Source organism: Doryrhamphus excisus, chromosome 1 (assembly GCF_030265055.1).
Source record: "Doryrhamphus excisus isolate RoL2022-K1 chromosome 1, RoL_Dexc_1.0, whole genome shotgun sequence".
Lineage (NCBI taxonomy): Eukaryota > Metazoa > Chordata > Actinopteri > Syngnathiformes > Syngnathidae > Doryrhamphus > Doryrhamphus excisus.
In genome coordinates this window covers 24,275,478-24,296,067 of record NC_080466.1, presented here as the reverse complement: position 1 = coordinate 24,296,067, position 20,590 = coordinate 24,275,478, and the positions used below count along the sequence as shown (strand labels likewise).

Here is a 20,590-nt window from a genome sequence, read left to right as displayed (position 1 = left end):
TATTATTGATATTGGTTGTGTCAAATATATTTTGCATATATAATTCCTGGTCAACTTGTGGTAACCTGGGGTACGTTCTGTGTGCATCAGTGACATGCAGTGAGGTTCATGGCTGATGAGGCACCGACTCCTTTGGATTTCATTTTTTTTATGTTAATACATGTTGCTCATTAAGAGGATGAAAAACTTTTTTTTTACGGCTTTGGTTTAAAAAAAAAAAAAAATGAGCCGTGAGCCTACTCAGTGTGCACTCAGTAAGCAGTGCTTGCACACTAAGCAAACCTAGTCTGCAATGCAGAGTTCCTAGATGAAAACTACAACCACTGCTTAACAAAAAGAACATAAAGGCTCGTCTCAATTTAGCCAAAAAACATCTTGATGAAACCCCAAGACCTTTGGGGAAAATATTCTGTGGTTTGATGAGACAAAAGTTGAACCTTTTAGAGGTGTTTGTCCCATTACATAAAAAGAACATCATACCAAGAGTAAAATATGGTGGTGGTAGTGTGATGGTCTGGGGCTGTTTTGCTGCCTCGGAACCTGGAAGACTTGCTGTGATAAATGGAGCCACGAATTCTGCTGTCTAGGAGAATGTCCAGCCACATCTGTTTGTGACCTCAAGCTGACACCAACTTGGGTTTTGCAGCAGGACAATGATCCAAAACACACCAGCAAGTCAACCTCGGAATGTTTGAAGAAAAAACAAAATGAAAATTTGAAGTGGCCTTGTCAAAGTCCTGACCTGAACTGTATTGAGTTGCTGTGGCATGACGTTATAATGCGGTTCATGCTGGAAAACCATCCAGTGTGGCTGAATTACAACAATTCTGCAAAGATGAGTGGGCAAAAATTCCAGCAAAGATTGCTGCTAAGGGTGGCCCACTCAGTTATTAGGTTTAGGGGAGAATCACTTTGTCACGCAGGGCCATGTAGGTTTGGATTTTTCTCCGGGAATTGTATTTGTCGTTGTTTTGTTTTTTTCCTAAGAAAGCAACATGCGAAAGGCTGTGCTGTGCTAAAGTATATATTTTTTCTCCTACCAGTCCTCCATGCTCATCAGTTCCTCCCAAGCGAGTATGCCCTCAGCATGGTGTCTTGCCGCCTGGGAAAAGACCCATCCGTCTACTTCATCGTGGGCACTGCCATGGTCTACCCAGAGGAGGCCGAGCCCAAGCAGGGCCGTATAATTGTCTTCCACTACACAGACGGTCAGTACCCCGTCGTTTCTTAAGTGTTGACTATGTTCTCCAAACACACGCAAACTGAGCTGAACATTTTTCTCTCTTGTTTCTCAACCGTTTGCTGTTTGTCTTCTCATCTACCTCATTTTTCTTCGCTCTTGTTATCCTCCGGTCGGTTTCATTTTCTTCTTTATCCACTTTGTCCTTTTTCTTCACTCAGGGACAGTTTGTCCTATGATGCTCTTGTTTCGCTTCTCACTTAATCATTGCTTATCGCTTCTCATCAGACGTTTCCCTCACCACTGCAGTTCCTCTCATTTCCTTTCATGCTACGTTCTTCTTGAGGTGTTTATTGCCTGCTTTTCATTTATTTGCTGCAGCTTTCTTCATTCCACAGTTGTACCAATTCTGCAAAGCTGTTTTTTTTTTCTCTGTTTCACACACCTCGATCACACTCTAGCAGTGCAATGTATCCCAGTAAGATCCTGTAGGTTGAAATCAAGCAACACAATCATGATTTTTGCTTCAGTGCCGACAGTATGCTGGCCTTTCTGACGGTGTTTTGATCCTGTTAAAGCTCCTCCGCGGGGGTGGACGTGTGACTTGCAAGTCTCTACCAAACAACTCTTTTTGACTGCAGTTTAGCTTCCGGTGTAGTCGTGAACAATGGCGACGGATGCAACATCCAGATCGTTTTTTGTGCTGGAAGTAGTCGCTAGTGACTCATTAGTCACTTTTGGTGCTTTGGGGGAATGGAAAACCCCCAAACGATGGGCTAAAAAAGCCAACCAATCACAGCTGTGTGGTTTGTGTCGCTGTTGATGCAAAGTTAACATTTTTTTTTAGATGCACCCCTAGCTTTGCTGCAGGATTTGGAGGTGGGGGAGCCAGCATTGTGACGCTGAAGCATAAATCAGGTTTTAAATTGCTGGACTGAAACTGATTGATATACTTTTCCCTTAGGAAAGCTACAAACTGTAGCAGAAAAGGAGGTGAAAGGAGCTGTCTACTCCATGGTTGAATTCAACGGAAAACTCTTGGCCAGCATAAATAGCACGGTAATCATCACTTCAATAGTCAAAGGTCCCATTTTACACTTTGTTTCTTTTCAGGTCTAAAAGGTCCCACAATAGTGTATTAGTGTGTTACTCAAAATCTAGATTCATGCTGGAATGTAGGTGTTTTAAAAGTGTTTTTAGTAAGCCCTAATGGGAACACCCATTTATGTTTATAGCTTGACTGGTAATGAGCAAGTATGTGGCTCAAAGAAACTCTATTGTAAATTTTTTCCACTTTATACATATACATTACTGCGAACATGACAAATGTAATTTACAAGCTGTCCTCTTCTAAAGTGGCGGCATCATGTCCATGGGGGAGGAGATTTTTTTGTTTGTTCATGATGTCCTAAAAACCTAAGAAAGAACCATTGCTGAGTGCCTCTCCTCTCAAAAGTAGAGCAAACAAGGTGGGAGATTCATTGTCATTTATGTCCTGTTGGGTGCTCACTGACAGGATGCATGAACACACATTGCTGTTAGAACATCAACATAAAGTCAATTTTCACATGATAGAGGGCCTTTAACAATATGTTAGCTTTTCATGAACATCTGCACAGAGGTGAACAAAAAGTACAGTGTCTTGCACAAAATATGCTTTTCGTTTTACTCTTAAAAGTTCTCGTGAATTATTTTACCTTGGAGCTGCAGTGCAAAGTCTCGGGGAATAAGAGATGGGAGTGTAGTTAAAATGACCCTCATTGTGTCAATGTGCTGACAATGTGCCTTGCTCAAGTGCTAGCTCTAAAGCAGAAGTGTAGTTTATGTACTGCCCACATCAGGATTTACCTTGCTTTTACTTGCCTTTGTTTTGTTTTTGTTGTTTTGTCTTTTCTATAACCTGCTGGCAAAGGGGGCTACATATATAATATTTTTCTGTTGTAGACATTAGAGATGTTCGCACAAAAATTGTAACGTACAGCTGTCCCTCGCCATATTGCGGTAGGATTAATGCTACCTTACTATATCTTGTTTTTTCAGACATTAATTGATACCAGTATTCACACAATAAATGATGGCTGTTTTGTGGTAGACTGTTGTCTGTTATTGGACAAAAAATATATTGAAATACAAGTGATACGTAGTATAGTGGTCACTAGGCCCAGTAATGTCACAACACGTTGACGACATATTACCTGCGTGATTTCAGCCATGACATGTCTTGCATGTCATGCATAAGGACCCCCCCCCCCTTTCCGTGTGGAAGTGGACGTTTATAGCTTACGGCTGTCTCGAGGCCCTGCAGCATAAGAGTTGCACAGTGTGACGTAAACAATGAATAATAGAAAGTAAAGGTGGTAACAGGCTTGTAATTTCATGTCTACGGAGCTCTAATAGTGTTCAAGAACGTATTTATAGTCACAAACGGGTTGTCTGTAACTATGAAAATATTCCATTAATTAACATTGAATCATATATCACTGAAATTCATTGATTGCTATTTATTTACCGCCATTGGGACAATTGTATATATTTTGTTTTATATATAATTATAATAATCCATTAATTTTGGTATCACTTTTTCCTGCAGATAATGTGTTCCACACAGGAACAAGCTTGCTAGTTCTGTATATCCGTGGTCTGGAATTATTTCCAAGCTTTGCCTTTGAATTACAAAGATGTACAGGCGAAGGTTTTTATAAAATGTCAGCTGCCAACTCAATGAAAGGACAGCAGCCATGACTCAGCTATTACGCAGCTTTGTCTCACCATCACCCCACAAGGCCAAAAGGCAAAAAGCATACTTTTCAAGCCTTCACAATACATACACTGTGCGTTACATCTTGGTGGTCTCTGGAAAATAGCTTCAAACCGCAATGAAAGAGCTTGTTATGCGAGGGGGCAGTAAGGTGGCTTGCTTTAATTGGTCATGATTTTCAGTAACGTTTGTTGACATAAAATGGTTTAAACAAAGTGTTTATTTGAAAAATGCATCTAGTGGCATCACAGTAAAAGGAACATAATGTCTGATTATTACATTATCATTACGCAACATGTGACCTGACAAGCTGCCGCCTATGTTGCGTGCATTTGATATTGGTATCGGTAATGAAGTGCTGGACTATATTGGATATTGGTAAAAAGCCAATAACGAGCATCTCTAATAGATATTGTATTTTTTGTAAATTGTGGTTCCTTTATAGAGACTTAAAAAAATTGGACAAATGTGTGGCCAAGTCAAGAGATTGCAGACAAAATATCAGATAGCAACAAAGTCCCCTCTTCCATCTTTCATCTTTTAATTAAAGTCCTGTAGAGCCAGTACTGTGCAGTATGTAGTTAGTCAGACAAACATGGACCTCAGCTGCAAGCGAACTGCAGTGAATGGTGTATGAGCGTGTCAGGCAATGTTGAACCTTAATTGTATACAGTAAGTAGTGCAGGGCAGGTTGGGGGGAAATGTCTCCTCCTCAGTCATTTTGAAGTCTTGAAGCTTCCCAAATAGATTTATCTGGTATAGATTATTCTGTGAAACCACTGACACAGTGTGAGAGAAACAGCTCTCCCACTACTGCCCTGTAATGTCATGCTCATCCACGCTGAGCTATAGATAGACCAAAAGGATTATATGCCTGAAAAGCAGCCTCATCTTAAGATCAAACGAATCAAAAAGTCATGGCTTGCACAATTCTGGAACTCTTCACTCAGAGCACCCCCACCCCCAAAGTCCGAAATGTAGTGGAAGTTATACCTGCAGAACCCAGATAGTGTATTTTACGTGCATGCATTTAATGAGTGAAATCCTTGAAACTATTTCGGTCTTAATCACGTTTCTGCAAAACAATCTTATCAAGCAGAATGCTATACTTAAAGGACCACACATGGAAATTAGCTGAATGCTAATGTAAATCTGGTATGATTTCTACGTCAATAATGAAAAGTGCACACTGCCCATAACCTACACACTCAGACCAAGCTTTTTGAAGTTTTGAAGTACTACTTTGGTGTTTAGAATGTTAGATTAAGGTTGGGCAATTTACATATTTATCCCCAAAATAAGGTGAAATGCTGAGGGTGATTAGCAATTACCCGGCTGTGTAATATGGCTACTTATAAGAGAGCAGCACTTTAATGTCATGCTCACTGAAGCATGCCCTATCCGAAATAATATCATGCTCTGACTGTAAAGTCAGCAACTACATCAAACAGCAGTGCAGCTAAATGATTTCAGCTTGTTCACAAAACAAACAGTTATTCACCTTGAGTGTGTGTTTCAGGTGCGTCTCTATGAATGGACTGCTGAGAAGGAGCTGCGGACCGAGTGCAACCACTACAACAACATTATGGCGCTTTACCTGAAGACCAAAGGCGATTTCATCCTGGTGGGAGACCTGATGAGGTCTGTGCTGCTGTTGGCGTACAAACCGATGGAGGGCAACTTTGAAGAGGTAACATTATGGCATTAACTCTGAAATGGAAAAGAAAGCTTGGGTCGGGTTGGCTTATTTGCCAGTCGAGGCCAAGCTGACTATGTAATACAATTGTCCCTTGTACCCTTTTATTCGTTCATTCATTTTCTAACGCTTCTCCTCACGAGGGTCGCGGGGGCGTATCCTAGCTGTCTTTGAGCGAGAGGCGGGGTACACCCTGGACTGGTGGCCAGCCAATCACATGGCACATATAGACAAACAACCATTCACACTCACATTCATACCTATGGACAATTTGGAGTCGCCAATTAACCTAGCATGTTTTTGGAATGTGAGAAGAAACCCAATCGGTGAATCAAACCCAGGAAAAAAAATGTTTGATGACAAAATAGTAACTACATATATTCAGTGATTTAGAACATAACACAAACTAACTATCTATTTACAGATGTTTGCTTGTTACATGAACTATTTACAGATGTGTGTGTGTGTGTGTGTGTGTGTGTGTGTGTGTATAAACTACAGACGTGTGGCTCACGCACACACAAACTACAACAACTACACCTATGTGTACTTACCAAGTCACCCCTATCCTTTGCGATCCACAGCCAGACAAATTCTGGCTTCATATACGTCAACATTTTACTGTCTTAGTGCGCAACACAGCAACTTCTGTCTTCTTCATATCCAAACTGTTGCTGCCCATTGGAGGCTATGTATTTCTGTCCCTGCTGGGCACCAAGACACCATGAGCAGTTGATATCGTGGGCGCAGAGAGGGTCGGCAAGCTGGAGGGTCACAAGCACTGGATGCACCATCTGGAAGCCGCTGGTGAAGGCTGGTCCTCAAGAGGAGGAGAGAGGTTAGCATAAAAAAGGGATAAATGTTGGCAAAGTGTCAAACAACGAGGAGAATGCTGTCACTCCATGCAGCGCTAACTCGCTAACTCAGAGGGAGAAATCCATCGTCTCCCAGATGCAGTCCACCTGCTTAAGAGGAGGTTGCAGATGATCAGGTGCGTCCTGTGGTCCCGCCTCCCGCTGGATAGAGCGCTCCTGCACAGAAATAAACATGCCCAGGAGAAGACAGGGAAGTATAAAGGGCAAGGACAGGAAGGGCCTGGCGGTGAAACATGACAGCAACTCGTGCATGCTAGGTGCACTTCATGTAAGGCTGTCCGTATGTTTCATTCACTGGGGATGTACGTGTGTGGGCATCATACAGCCCACTCAATTTGCAAGATGGGCATACTGGCTTGCTACGGCACCTATGATTATTTGTGAGCGATAACAAATAACCAGCGGTAAGTGTCGCCCACCATGGCCAGGTAAGGTGCATTAATGTCGGAGACACTATGTGAGTAGCCGCCGACCGTCCACGGAGGTCGGGAGAAGCAGAATGTTGGCTGGGAGAATCTGACCACCACGACCGGACATCGGGATGTAACTCCCCCTTTTTTCTGAAATATCCTGGCAGGGTGAATGAAGTCTTTTTTTGGAGGTTCTTGCTTGGAGATAAATATGTCCTAGGAGATCACAACTACTACATCAACTAGTTTATGACGAACTGCTCATGTTTTTCCACAGATTGCGCGGGACTTCAATCCTAACTGGATGAGTGCTGTGGAAATCCTGGACGATGACAACTTCCTCGGGGCAGAGAACGCTTTCAATCTGTTTGTTTGCCAGAAGGACAGGTGAGAAACTGAATAGGGCATGATAAAGCATCACAACATTTTTGTGGTACAGTTTTCTGTTTGAAACCCCGTCTTAAGTTTAAAATAAACAAATTTGAGGCTAACTGGTTAGCTCGGTAGCATGTTACGTTTAAAAGGGAACTGCACTTTTTTGGAATTTTGCACATCATTCATAATTATTTACTTATGTGAAACAAACCCATATTTATTTCCCATTTATGTGCATTGTAACACGAGAAAACGAGTTAGATTGTGCTGGATAGATTTCAGCTATCTTACAAAGCATTGGGATACACATTTCAAGTATGAATCCCTCTAAAAAAATATTTTTTTTTTAAAAACTTGAACAACCTTTCATCGTTTGCTATACATGCTGTGATCACGCCTTAACACGTACACTAATGATGACGTCATAGTTGCAGTATTGTGCCGTATTTGATGGCTCATTGGTACTGGCTAACTAACTTATTGCAAAAGCCTCTCACACATAGAAGAAGAGTGGATACCGAGTTCTCTATTTCGCTACAAAAATGCTCGTTTGCCGTCAGCATATTTTACCTGAGGACACAGCCATCCCAAGGAGAGCAGAGATCCTAAGTGTTCCTCCCACTGTTGTTGTTGACTAGCAGACAATATGTGTATCAATGCGCCTGGAAAATTTTTGGTGGTGTTTTAAATCATATCCCACAACTACTACATGTTATGATCTATGTACGTCTTAATGCATAATCAGCGTTAGTGTTATGAAAAGGGAAATATGAAAAGGATTGTTAATGATGGGCAAATTTCCAAAAAAAGTGCAGTTCCTCTTTAAAGCAGTGGCTGTCTCGTGTCCCTGCAGTGAACCCCTAGCATCCCAATTACAGTGTGGCAATGTGGTGTCAACAAAGAATAACAGAAGTGTAAAGGTTACTAGGGGTGTTAGTTCATGTCTCTAGCGCTCTAATAATGGTAAAAAAAATGGATTTAGAAAATTCAGTTAGGTTTTCTATGCTCAAACTATGAAAATATTCAGTGTATTAATATTGCGATCACATCTGTAACCAATTAACTGTGATAAAGGAGGGATAACTGTGCAAACAATATGAGTGATGTAATTGTATCTGAAGAATGATTTGGGTCATGCCACTACTTGTCATCTACCTAATACAGGTAAGGGCCAGAAAATTAGAATATTTTCATAAACTTGATTTATTTCAGTCATTGTGTTCAAAAGGTATAACTTTTACATTATATTTAATCATTGCACACAGACTGATGCATTTCAAATGTTTATTTCTTTAATTTTGATGATTATAGGTGGCAACAAATGAAAATCCGAAATTCCGTGGGTCAGAAAATTAGAATATTGTGAAAGGGTTCAATTTTGAAGACACCTGGTGTCCTGCAAAGGGCTTTAAATGGTCTCTCAGTCCAGTTCTGAAGCTTACACAAACATGGGGAAGACTTCAGATTTGACAGCTGTCCAAAAGGCAACCATTGACACATTGCACAAGGAGGGCAAGACTCAAAAGGTTATTGCTGAAAAGGTTGGCTGTTCTCAAACCTCTGTGTCCAAACACATTAATGGAGAGGCAAAGGGAAGGAAAAACTGTGGTAGGAAAAAGTGTACAAGCGATAGGAATCACCGCGCCCTGGTGAAGATTGTGAAAAAAAACCCATTCAAAAATGTGGGGGAGATTCACAAGGACTGGACTGCTGCAGGAGTCAGTGCTTCAAGATCCACCACCAAGAGACGCATGAAAGACATGGGTTTCAACTGCCGCATACCTCGTGTCAAGCCTCTTTTGAACAAGAAACAGCGCGAAAAGCGTCTCACCTGGGCTAAGGAAGAAAAGAGCTGGACTGCTGCTGAGTGGTCCAAAGTTATGTTTTCTGATGAAAGCAAATTTTGCATTTCCTTTGGAAATCGAGGTCCCAGAGTCTGGAGCAAGAGAGGAGAGGCACAGGATCCACGTTGCTTGAAGTCTAGTGTGAAGTTTCCACCATCAGTGATGGTTTGGGGTGCCATGTCATCTGCTGGTGTCGGTCCACTCTGTTTCCTGAGATCCAAGGTCAACGCAGCCGTCTACCAGCAAGTTTTAGAGCACTTCATGCTTCCTGCTGCTGACCTGCTTTATGGAGATGGGGATTTTACGTTCCAACAGGACTTGGCGCCTGCACACAGCGCCAAATCTACCAGTGCCTGGTTTAAGGACCATGATATTTCTGTTCTCAATTGGCCAGCCAACTCGCCTGACCTTAGCCCCATTGAAAATCTGTGGGGTATTGTTAAGAGGAAGATGCAGAATGCCAGACCCAAAAATGCAGAAGAGCTGAAGGCCACTATCAAAGCAACCTGGGCTCTCATAACACCTGAGCAGTGCCAGAAACTGATCGACTCCATGCCACGCCGCATTAATGCAGTCATTGAGGCAAAAGGAGCTCCAACCAAGTATTGAGTACTGTACATTCTCATATTTTTCACGTTCATACTTTTCAGTTGGCCAACATTTCTAAAAATCCTTTTTTTGTATTGGCCTTAGGTAATATTCTAATTTTCTGACCCACGGAATTTCGGATTTTCATTTGTTGCCACCTATAATCATCAAAATTAAAGAAATAAACATTTGAAATGCATCAGTCTGTGTGCAATGATTAAATATAATGTAAAAGTTATACCTTTTGAACACAATGACTGAAATAAATCAAGTTTATGAAAATATTCTAATTTTCTGGCCCTTACCTGTACATCAACTTCGATCACTGGCTGTCTTATTGATTTTTTTTGTGTCTCAAATCTGTCTTTCATTTACTTTCTACTTCTGACATAATTATCCATTTCCATTTTCTGACGTTTGCCTCTGATGTTTCTGGTCTTTATGTTTTTCTTCAGATTTCACCTCAGACAGTATCTATTATTGTTGCGTCATCTTTGTTCTGCCTTAGTCCTATTTCGACATGGCTGTACCATAATGACTCTGATTAAAACAAACCACTCTTTTTCTACCAGTGCGGCCACCACAGACGAGGAGCGTCAGCACCTCCAGGAAGTGGGGCTCTTCCATCTCGGAGAGTTTGTTAATGTTTTCTGCCACGGTTCACTGGTACTGCAGAATCTGGGAGAGAGTTCCACTCCCACCCAAGGGTCTGTCCTCTTTGGCACGGTCAACGGCATGATCGGTAGGCACAGTTGACCACACACCATTTTGATTGTTTGCATGGATTCTCAACAGTTGGGAAGCATTTGCTGCAGTCAGTAGTAGTCCAAGGAAAAGGGTGAAAAGGTCTGCTTTCATCCATATACAGTGGTATGCATCCCTGATCGTTTATAAATCACTGGTTGTTTGGATCATCCGTTTCAGTTAAATATATCATATAGCAGACAGACACAGTGATGGATGAGAAGTGAAATGAGGTTTATCATATTTACAGAAAGTTTGCAAAAAAAGTTTAGCAGCATTCCCTTATGCAAAGTGCACTGAATAGTTGAACGATGCACAATAACACCATCTGCACCAGGATCATGTTGTAGGTCTTTGGAGCTGGTCTGTGGGTTGACTTTCACTGTTCTCACCATCCTTTGCTTCTGCTTATTAGAGATTATTCTTGGCCTGCTACTCTGGGCCTGAACTAGAACTGTGCCTGTGGTTTCCTCACTATGTTCCTCGCAGTGGAAACTGACAGCTGAAATCTCTGAGCTCACTTTTTGTATCCATGGTCTGGGGCAGGGGTGGGCAAACTACGGCCCTGTGGCCCACCAAGTGTTTGAGTCTGGCCCACCAGTTGTTTTCTAAGTATTTCAACTTTAAACATCCAAACTGGCAACATGACTTGCAAGTCGGATGTCTAACTTAGTAAAAAAAAAAAAGAAAAGTACAAATTAACATAGTTTGATGTGGTCTGATGTTTAAAGTGCTCCTGAAAAAAGGAACATAGTAGTAGTATGTATGGCACTTTTACAGATAAAATTAGACAAATAATTCAAGGACAATTATAAGCTTAAAATAGTGTGTGTGTATGTGTGTTAAATACTGTATTTTCTGGACTCGCTCTGGAGTATAAGTCGCAGGAACAGCCAACCTATGAAAAAAGTGCGACTTATAGTCCGGAAAATACGGTATACGTTCCAGCCCCCCAGTTTTGTTAACTCAATGTGGCTCACGAGTCAAAATATTTGCCCACCTAACGTTGAACAATCTTTGCTCTCAGGTCATTTGACAGTTGTCTTGAAGCTATCATGGTGCTACTATTCAGAGAAGATGCAACTTGCTATTGGCCACCCTAAATACCATTTTCTCATGGTTGGCTTCATTTGTGTATGCAGGTCAAGGGTCAATGAGCTCAGCAAAAAAATGTGTGTTCCAATAATTAGTGTTAAAGGTATTCAAATCAATAGAACAACGGTGCCCAAATGTATGTCTACTTTTGTTGAAATAATTATTGCACACTTTCTATAAATCCTATAAAACTTAATTTCACTTCTCATACATCACTGTGTTTGTCTGCTATATTATATATTTAACTGAAATTGTTGATCCCAACAGCCAGTGATTTATACAGGAAAGTCTTACCAAAATTACCAGGGGTGCTCATACTTTTTCATACAACTTTATTTGACTTACAGTACATGCACAAAATCTGTACCACATACAAATTGCGAGGAAAAAAATTGTCTAATTTTAAGAAACATCTGAGAAATGATCATCAAAGACAATCTTTAATACAGCTATCGCTGATATTAGATTGTACATTATTATTTATTACATTTTTAGAATGTATGTTTTACTACTATGCTAGCTGCAGTGCCACTTTTAAAGGTTTTTAAGTTTTAACAACATTTATGAAAATGACATAATGCAGGAGAGCAGCTATTCTTCCTCTTGGTACTAAAGAGTACATTTAAAATGTCTCTTTCCTTCATTATTAATCTGCAAAATTAGCACTCAGTTGTAAGTGGGTTGTGTATGCCCAACGCCTTGTTTCCAAGGAAGGTTCAACAGGAAGTAATTGTTGTGCACAAAAAATGTTGCTATAGTGTGTTTCATAGAAAAATAACACTGTTAGCCTTATCGTTGCTGGAGACTGTGATGTATCTGATGCTCCTGAAAAAGAGGCGAAGGCCACAGGAAGCAACTAATAAGTTCACAGACCAGGTAAACATCAAATGGTACAGGCACCAGATTGAATTATTTAGAGGATCTCCATAACATAAAGTGTCATGTTTTACTTTATTACATTTTATTTTGGTTAGCTCAACATTGAGGTTGTTTTATGATTAACATTGACGACAATGGAAAAAATCTAAATCTGGAGGAAGCTCAAGTACACGTTATCAAAGACAAATATTGATGACGTCATCAGTCACCCCCTCTGCGGTGCTGTATGGAAAACATCTCACCTCCAATTCACACCAGATGTATGTCGTGCACATCAGCGTATCCCCGCGCCTTTGCTGATTTTACATTCATGTTACAACTAATTACACTTACAATTAATCTACCGTCAATATCTAATGTTGCTGATATTCAGCACCACACCTTTGCTTATGTTGTCCTTGTAAAAATGGTGTTTTGGTAGGTAAAGGCCAAATTTCTCCAAACATTACGGTAATTGTTCATCATCCATCGTAATGTGTGCTGGGCACATAACGCTGGGTCTTTTAAAGGCCTATTATGCTCAGAAGGTCACGAGTATGACTACTGAGTCGCTTCCGTAGGAAGACAACAGTCTTGTGGTACTTTGACCAAATTCAAGCACTTAATTTGTCTTACATTGTTATTCTATAGATGAATATATGATAAGTCCACCAGGAGGATCATCATCTAATTCAGCTGCTCTCTTTGACATTAAGAAGTTGTGTATATGTGTGTTTTGTGTGTGTGTGTGTGTGTGTGTGTGTGTGTGTGTGTATTTCCATGCAGATTATGTCTCCCGCATATAAGAATAATGCACTCTTCTTTTGCGAACTTGTGTTCTCTCCCCCGCATCCTCAAAGCCTTGCGGCTGTAAAATTTAGCAGAAAATCACAATGAATTATTTAATGTTGTGAAAAAAAATGTCTCTTTTCTCTCAACACAAAGTGGCTCTGGCATATGAGCATGAAACTTGCATTATAAGAAACGCCGTCACTAATGATGCTTTTATTTATTTATCATCGTGTTTTGAGTTCCATTGCCTTACCAGCACAGACAAGGTTTTTCTATTCTGTCCATGTCCTCGCTGACATATAGAAGTGTTTGTTTCTCCTCACAGTTTGTCTTTTTTCCTTTTTCTTGGATGGTTGTGTGCGTTAGGACTGGTGACCTCTCTGTCTGAGGGCTGGTACAGTCTTCTCCTAGACCTTCAAAACCGCCTCAACAAAGTCATCAAGAGTGTGGGCAAGATTGAGCACAGCTTATATCCTTGTTTTGTGTCCACAAAGGCCATTTCCTTAGCAGTCGCTGTGCTGCATATGCATAATATCACAAAATCACTGATCTCGAATTTCCCATGGGACTTCAATCTTTTTTTGTGGGGGGATAACGTAATGACGTAATCGTCAAATTTGCAGTACCACGGCAGAGCATCATCAAGCTTGCATGGATTGTCCTTGACGCCGTGTTACCTGGAGATCCTTCCACACAGAGCGGAAGACTGATCAAGCCACAGGATTCATCGATGGCGATCTGATTGAAAGCTTCCTGGACCTCGGCCGTGCCAAGATGCAGGAGGTCGTCAGTACACTACAGGTAGGTTACACTCGCTCGTTCATTCACACACCGTCCATCTTCTATGCAGCTTATCCTCACTGGGCTGGCCGCCAGTCCAGGACCGGTACCCAGGATATTGAGTCCCAATGGGCCATATTCCGTGCCGCCAATGGGATACACGGGAGTTTGCCCAACCCGTCCACATGTGCGCTCTGACGTGCCATTTGTCAATGTGGTCCAGTTCGAGGGGGGGTTAGGATCTCATATCTGCTCTTTGTGGACGATTTGGTCCCGATGGCCTCATTGGGCTGTGACCTTCAGCATTTACTGGGACGGTTTGCATCTGAGTGTGAAGCTTCTGGGATGAGACTCGGCACCTTCAAATCAGAGGCCATGGTTCTCAGTCAGAAAAGGGTGGAGTGCTTCCTCCGGCTTGGGAATGAGGTCCTGCCCCGGGTGGAGGAGTATCTCAGGGTCTAGTTCAGAGGGAAGGTGGGAGCATGCGGTCAATAGGCGGATCATCGCGGTATCTGCAGTAATGTGGTCACTCTATCGGACCGTCGTGGTGTAAATGCCAAAATGTATGCTGTCCAAAGTGCGACCCTGGGGCCATTTCCAGCCCGAAGCTCTTTATTGGCCCATGGCATATTGTAGAAATAAAATGAAGCTTCCAAGAAGCTGAAATGGTGACACTAATTAATAAAACACAGCTTTGTCTTTTAAATATGAAGGTATTTTAAGCCCATCCATCCATTTTCTATGCCGCTTATTCTCACGAGGGTCGCGGGCATGCAAAAAATATCAGTCATCCTTTGATTTTCGGTGAACGATCCTCTATGGAAAAGGTTTGGACACCCATGTTCAGTCAGATTGCTCTCAAGTCATACCCTGACATTCTTTGTCATCATTTATGCAAGCATATTTCTACTTTGTGGTGTTCACCAAGAAAGCCTGTTTTAGTTTGCATTGCAGCGAAGGCAAACCATCGCGCGTGTGATTGGTGCTTTGTAAATAGATGAGTGTCATACTTGTCGACTAGTTGACTCACCTGAAAACTGAGACACGGCTGACGTAGACCTTCCAAAGGCAGCGTTGGAATGGAGGGCTCAGGGACATCAGGGGGTAGAGCAGGTCGTCCACTTTTATCTCCGACTTCCCCGGGGCAGCTGCGTCTCCAGATGTATCTTACCAGTGTGTGACTGACTGATTAAGACATGACTTGTGACTGATTTCAAATAGTTTCTTTTCCACCGTTCCACAAACACTGGTGACCATTGTGATCCATGGGTGGCCTACTGCTTTACACAAAAGTCAAGAACCAACCAAATTGTGCTATTAATAATAATAAATGTTGAATACAAAAGCAAACCAAACACATTTCCGATGTGCTTTATCTGGGTGAGAGTGCTCGGGAATAGAGGTTCATGGAAATGTTTGTGGACAAGAGGCTATTCCAGAGAAACATTGCCGCATTTAATGTCATGCTATTATAAAAGAAAGAAAAGGGCTCACATTGTGGACCTAAAAATCAATAAGAACCAAGTTGTCCTGGCTGTTTATTTATGCCATAATAAGCATCGGCGAGGTCTGCCTCACGTTTGACACCCTACTGTTTAATGTTCAATCCTAGATCGATGACGGCAGTGGCATGAAGCGTGAAGCCACAGTGGATGAGGTCATTAAAATTGTGGAGGAGCTGACGAGGATCCACTAGCCTTTCACGCCTCGCCGACACAGACAAAGATGCTCCTCTGGAGAAATGAATCGGAGAAAAAGCAAAAAAAACTATTGGGTCTTTGGAGAGTGTAAATAATTATAAATGAACGTGTGCATGCTTGTTGGACATGGAGGCCTTGAAGGTGCACTCTTCATTTAGAGAAGAATCTCCTGGCCAAGCCTAGCGTTTGATAAAAAGACCAAAGTGAAGACGTTGGTCGGAGTGAGTGTGTGTGTGTGTGTGTGTGTAGTGTGGAATGATGGATGACTAAAAATACAGAAAAGTGACATTTTCCTCGCCACCTTTTAGCACATTTGTGACTATTCCGAGCAGGTTAGCAAGTTCTATACATCCCACAATTGAAATGTAACAGCTTTTCACACATTACTGTAAAGGTTATTAATCAAGTCTGATGGAAAAAACAAAGAGGAAAATGATAGATTTATAGCTATTTTGTCTTTGTGATGTTTTTTTTGTTCTAATAAACCTTGCTTTAGTACTGTTATCCCGTGTGTTTGTCATTTCTCATCCTCCGTGTGTTTCAAAAGAATACTTGAAGTAGTCGCTTTGTACTGGAAACCCTCAACAGTTAGTATCCTGAAGAATAACAAAGTAATCAAGTGAGCTAATGTGGCTCAACTGTTAGCCGGAGCTAACATGTTGTCAGCACAAGGATGTTGGATCTAACACGGAAAACGCCTGCAACGAGTGAGCGGTGTCGATCTTTAGGCCATACTTGGCTTGCCCACAGCTAGTATCAGCTAGTTATAAAGCAGGCTAATTTGTTGATAATACTAAGTCATGAAGGACACACACAATATTATATGAAGATAATACTTGCTGTATGAGCACTTTATGTGTAAAATAATCTTCCTGAGGGGTGACACTTCTGATATAGTATGTGTGGTCTACAGTTAATTTATTATTATTGTGTGGAAATATGGACTAATAACTATAAAAGCAATCTTCACTGGCTAAATGTACTGCAAAAAAGGTCAGTAAGGATAATTCATAATGCCGCCTACAGAGAACATACTAACTCCTTATTTCTAAAATGACAACTACTTCAACTTGCTGATATAGTTCATCTTCAAACAGCTAAAATAATGCATAAGGCTAAAAATAAGCAATTAGCTAAAAATGTCATCCAATACTTCTCTACAAGAGAGGAGAAATATGATCTCAGGGAAGAAGTACATTTGAAACACTTCTATGCTAGGACTACGTTATGCTAGCCATAGCATTTCAGTATGTGGAATCAAACTATGGAATGGATTGAGTAAGGAAATCAAACAATGCACAACGATGAGCCAATTCAAGAAACAATACAAGCAGTTGATGTTTGCTAAATACAAGGATGAAGAGTCTTGAACCAGTCATGATGTGCTATATATATCACTATATTGACACGCACTATGGTACCCATTATGGCATTGGATGCTCATATCACCGAGTACTTTGGTGCGTGATAAAAAAAAAATAAAAAAAACTTTAAACTTAAATTATATTAGGAAAGCAGGAAGTGAACAAATGTAACAGTTACTGACTGTAAAAGTACCAGATGGAGGGGTAGGATTTAATAAGCTTTGCTTCTTCCTACTCCTTTTGGACACGTGGAACTGTGAACTGATTATGGGATGCACTCAATTGTAATCTGATGCATGTTCAAATGAAATAAAACCATTACCATTACCATTACCACTCCTGACAGCCAAAGTTGATAAGAATCAAAGGTTCCTATTGGATTCCATAGAAAATGCATGCGGATCATTTTTGACCCACTTATGGAAGGTTGGGGTAGTAACACAAAAACAAAAATTTCTTAAAATATATAAAAGGTAAGATAAAAATGTCAATGACATAATATCAAAAACATGGTTTTTGAGGAATATCTGAAATATAAAATGATTTAAAAAAAAAATTCATTACAAAGGTATTTCAAGAAAACAACCTGACTGGGTCATTTTTGACCCACTTATGCATCTAAGGGTTAAAGGGGAAGTGCACTTTTTTGGAATTGTGCCCATAGTAGTATATTAGGTATATAGTATATTGACCAAGCCACAGCAATATTATTATTGTCGCAGCTAGCATGAAAAAAACATTTTTATCTTGTGGATTAACACGACGTGCCACTAACCTAAGTTTCATTCACAGACGGAAGAGTGGACACCTAGCTCTCAAATTCAGTACAAAGACTCGACAAGATGCTGGTCTGCCGTCAGCATTTTTTATCCGAGGACTGGAGAATACGTTTTGTGCTGGAAGACACAGCCATCCCAATGAGAGCGGACATCTAAGTGTTGTCGCTGTATCTATACTGCTGTTGTTGGCGGGACAAGCATAAATATGTGTATCAATGTGCCTCGAAAATAACTTTGGGTAGTGTTTTAAATCACCAAAATACGACGGTTACTAATACTAATACATGTTATCACTTTACACGTTAATGCATGATCACGGCACATATATCAAAAGTATATCAAAAGATGCAATGTTGTAAGAGGTTTTCTTTTAGAGGTCCCCCTGCTGTTGGCAGGGGGACCTGCCAACAGCACCCTATTTTACTCAGTGAGAACACGGAATACCAAAAAAACTCCCCAAAGTCGCTAGATTTGTCGCTAGCCGCTTTTGAGGGTGGAATTGAACCCTGGTCTCCTAGCTATGAGGTCTGTGCGCTAACCACTCGTGCAGCCCGCCATCTGGACCATCAAGGCTAAATTTTTTCTCATCAGAGAATAAAACATTTTTCCACCTTTCAATGTCCCATGTTTGATACTCCCTGGCAAAGTCTAAACAGGCAGTTTTGGGGCATTGAAGGAGATGAGGCCCTGTGGAATTGAACCCTGGTATCCTAGCTGTGAGGTCTGCGCGCTAACCACTCGACCGCCGTGCCGCCCTCATGCCATGGTCAAAGGTAAAAATCATTCATTCATTTTCTACCGCTTATCTTCACGAGGGTCGCGGGGGTGCTGGAGCCTATCCCAGCTGTCTTCGGGCAAGAGGCGGGGTACACCCTGTACTGTGCATGCCAGGTAATAATCAAGTCTTTTGAAATGAAATATGAAGCAATTTGCTGCACGCTGCCATGCACTTTTCCAACTATTCAGTGCATTCATTTGTGTTCAAGAGCACTTGGCTCATTTGAGACTTTGAAGTGAGGAGACGCAACCAGCAGCTTCAGTATGCCTCCATCGCTACAGGAAGTGTTAGGCCAATCCATTCATTGGGACAAAAAGCCATGAGATTGGGTAAAGAGGTGAGCCATATTCTGTAGGTGTGAGGCCACTGGTTAAAAGATTTGACCTTGCAGCACAAAAGTTTGAAATGAAAGGCGTCTGAACTCACACACGTACGGCACTCAAGCATCTCTCATTTACCGTTAATGCACATTCACCCTGAAAGTTGGTCACAATGTTTTCATTTTGTTTTCTTTGTCACTCTATTTATCACCTTTTTCTTATTTTATTCCGCTGGGTTTCAGTCGTCCCTTGCAGTATTGCGGTCCCATTAGCGCTCCCTGGGTTTATTGCAGTGCTTCACAAACTTTGGCCGTGTGACCAACCACAGAGTGGGGGCATTTTAATCCCCTTAGTGGATTAAAACGGATTGTTTTGGCAGGGAGCACAAAAGCAAGGAAATACAGCTGGAATAGGTACAGATTCTGGAAGATCTGGAAAGCTTTCTGTCCGGGTTATTGAAAGCCATAGCATTTCAGTATGTGGAATCAAACTATGGAATGGATTGAGTAAGGAAATCAAACAATGCACAACGATGAGCCAATTCAAGAAACAATACAAGCAGTTGATGTTTGCTAAATACAAGGATGAAGAGTCTTGAACCAGTCATGATGTGCTATATATATCACTATATTGACATGCACTATGGTACCCATTATGGCATTGGATGCTCATATCACCTCCTACGAGGTACCAGGTACATTATTTAAAAAAAAACAAAAAAAAAAACTTAAACTGTATTATGGAAAACAGGAAGTGAACAAATGTAATAGTTACTGATTGTAAAAGTACCAGATGGAGGGGTAGGATTTAATAAGCTTTGCTTCTTCCTACTCCTTTTGGACATGTGGAACTGGGAACTGATTATGGGATGCACTCAATTGTAATAACAAATGTAATTGTAAACCATTACTATTACCATTACCATTGTGTGTAGCTGCTCTATAGGACTTTCAATTCAATACAAAGGGTAAAAAAAATTGCATAATTGGTCCCCTTTAATGGCATAATTTTTTGTGTGTGTGTCATCCTTTTGGACCCTCAGCCACGGGGCCAATTATTGATCAGAAATGATGGATAAAGAAAGGGCTAATTTAGCTACAGAGCCTTGGCAGATGGCTCTTACTAGAAGACCCAAGTTATTTGCATCTACTGTCCCAGTGATTGGAACTGTCATGGACTACGTTGTTGTCAACTTGCCAGAAAGAAACAGGAGGGTACTGACGCACTTTGATTGATATACAGTGGTACCTACTAGCATATAAGTGGTACCTATTAGCATATAAGTGGTACCTCCTACCATATAAGTGGTACCTACTAGCATATAAGTGGTACCTATTAGCATATAAGTGGTACCTCCTACCATATAAGTGGTACCTACTAGCGTATAAGTGGTACCTACTAGCGTATAAGTGGTACCTACTAGCGTATAAGCGGTACCTACTAGCGTATAAGGGGTACCTCCTACCATATAAGTGGTACCTACTAGCGTATAAGTGGTACCTACTAGCATACAAGTGGTACCTACTAGCATACAAGTGGTACCTACTAAAATATAAGTGGTACCTACTAGCATATAAGTGGTACCTACTAGCATATAAGTGGTACCTACTAGCATATAAGTGGTACCTACTAGCATATTAGTGATACCTACTAG

At 41.1% G+C, this 20,590-nt stretch overlaps 1 protein-coding gene across 1 annotated transcript in view; it reads left to right on the top strand.

Annotated features, from left to right (window-relative positions):
- Window positions 1-16,208, top strand: part of ddb1 (damage-specific DNA binding protein 1) — a 45,349-nt gene extending 29,141 nt beyond the window's left edge. Inside the window, exons 20-27 of the mRNA XM_058046128.1 lie at window positions 1,044-1,208; window positions 2,145-2,239; window positions 5,458-5,628; window positions 7,197-7,306; window positions 10,299-10,468; window positions 13,582-13,684; window positions 13,893-14,016; window positions 15,608-16,208. Coding sequence (XP_057902111.1) covers window positions 1,044-1,208; window positions 2,145-2,239; window positions 5,458-5,628; window positions 7,197-7,306; window positions 10,299-10,468; window positions 13,582-13,684; window positions 13,893-14,016; window positions 15,608-15,691 — 1,022 coding nt within the window. The 3' untranslated portion in view covers window positions 15,692-16,208. The remainder of the gene's footprint in view (window positions 1-1,043; window positions 1,209-2,144; window positions 2,240-5,457; window positions 5,629-7,196; window positions 7,307-10,298; window positions 10,469-13,581; window positions 13,685-13,892; window positions 14,017-15,607) is intronic.
- The last annotated feature ends 4,382 nt before the right edge of the window (window positions 16,209-20,590 follow it).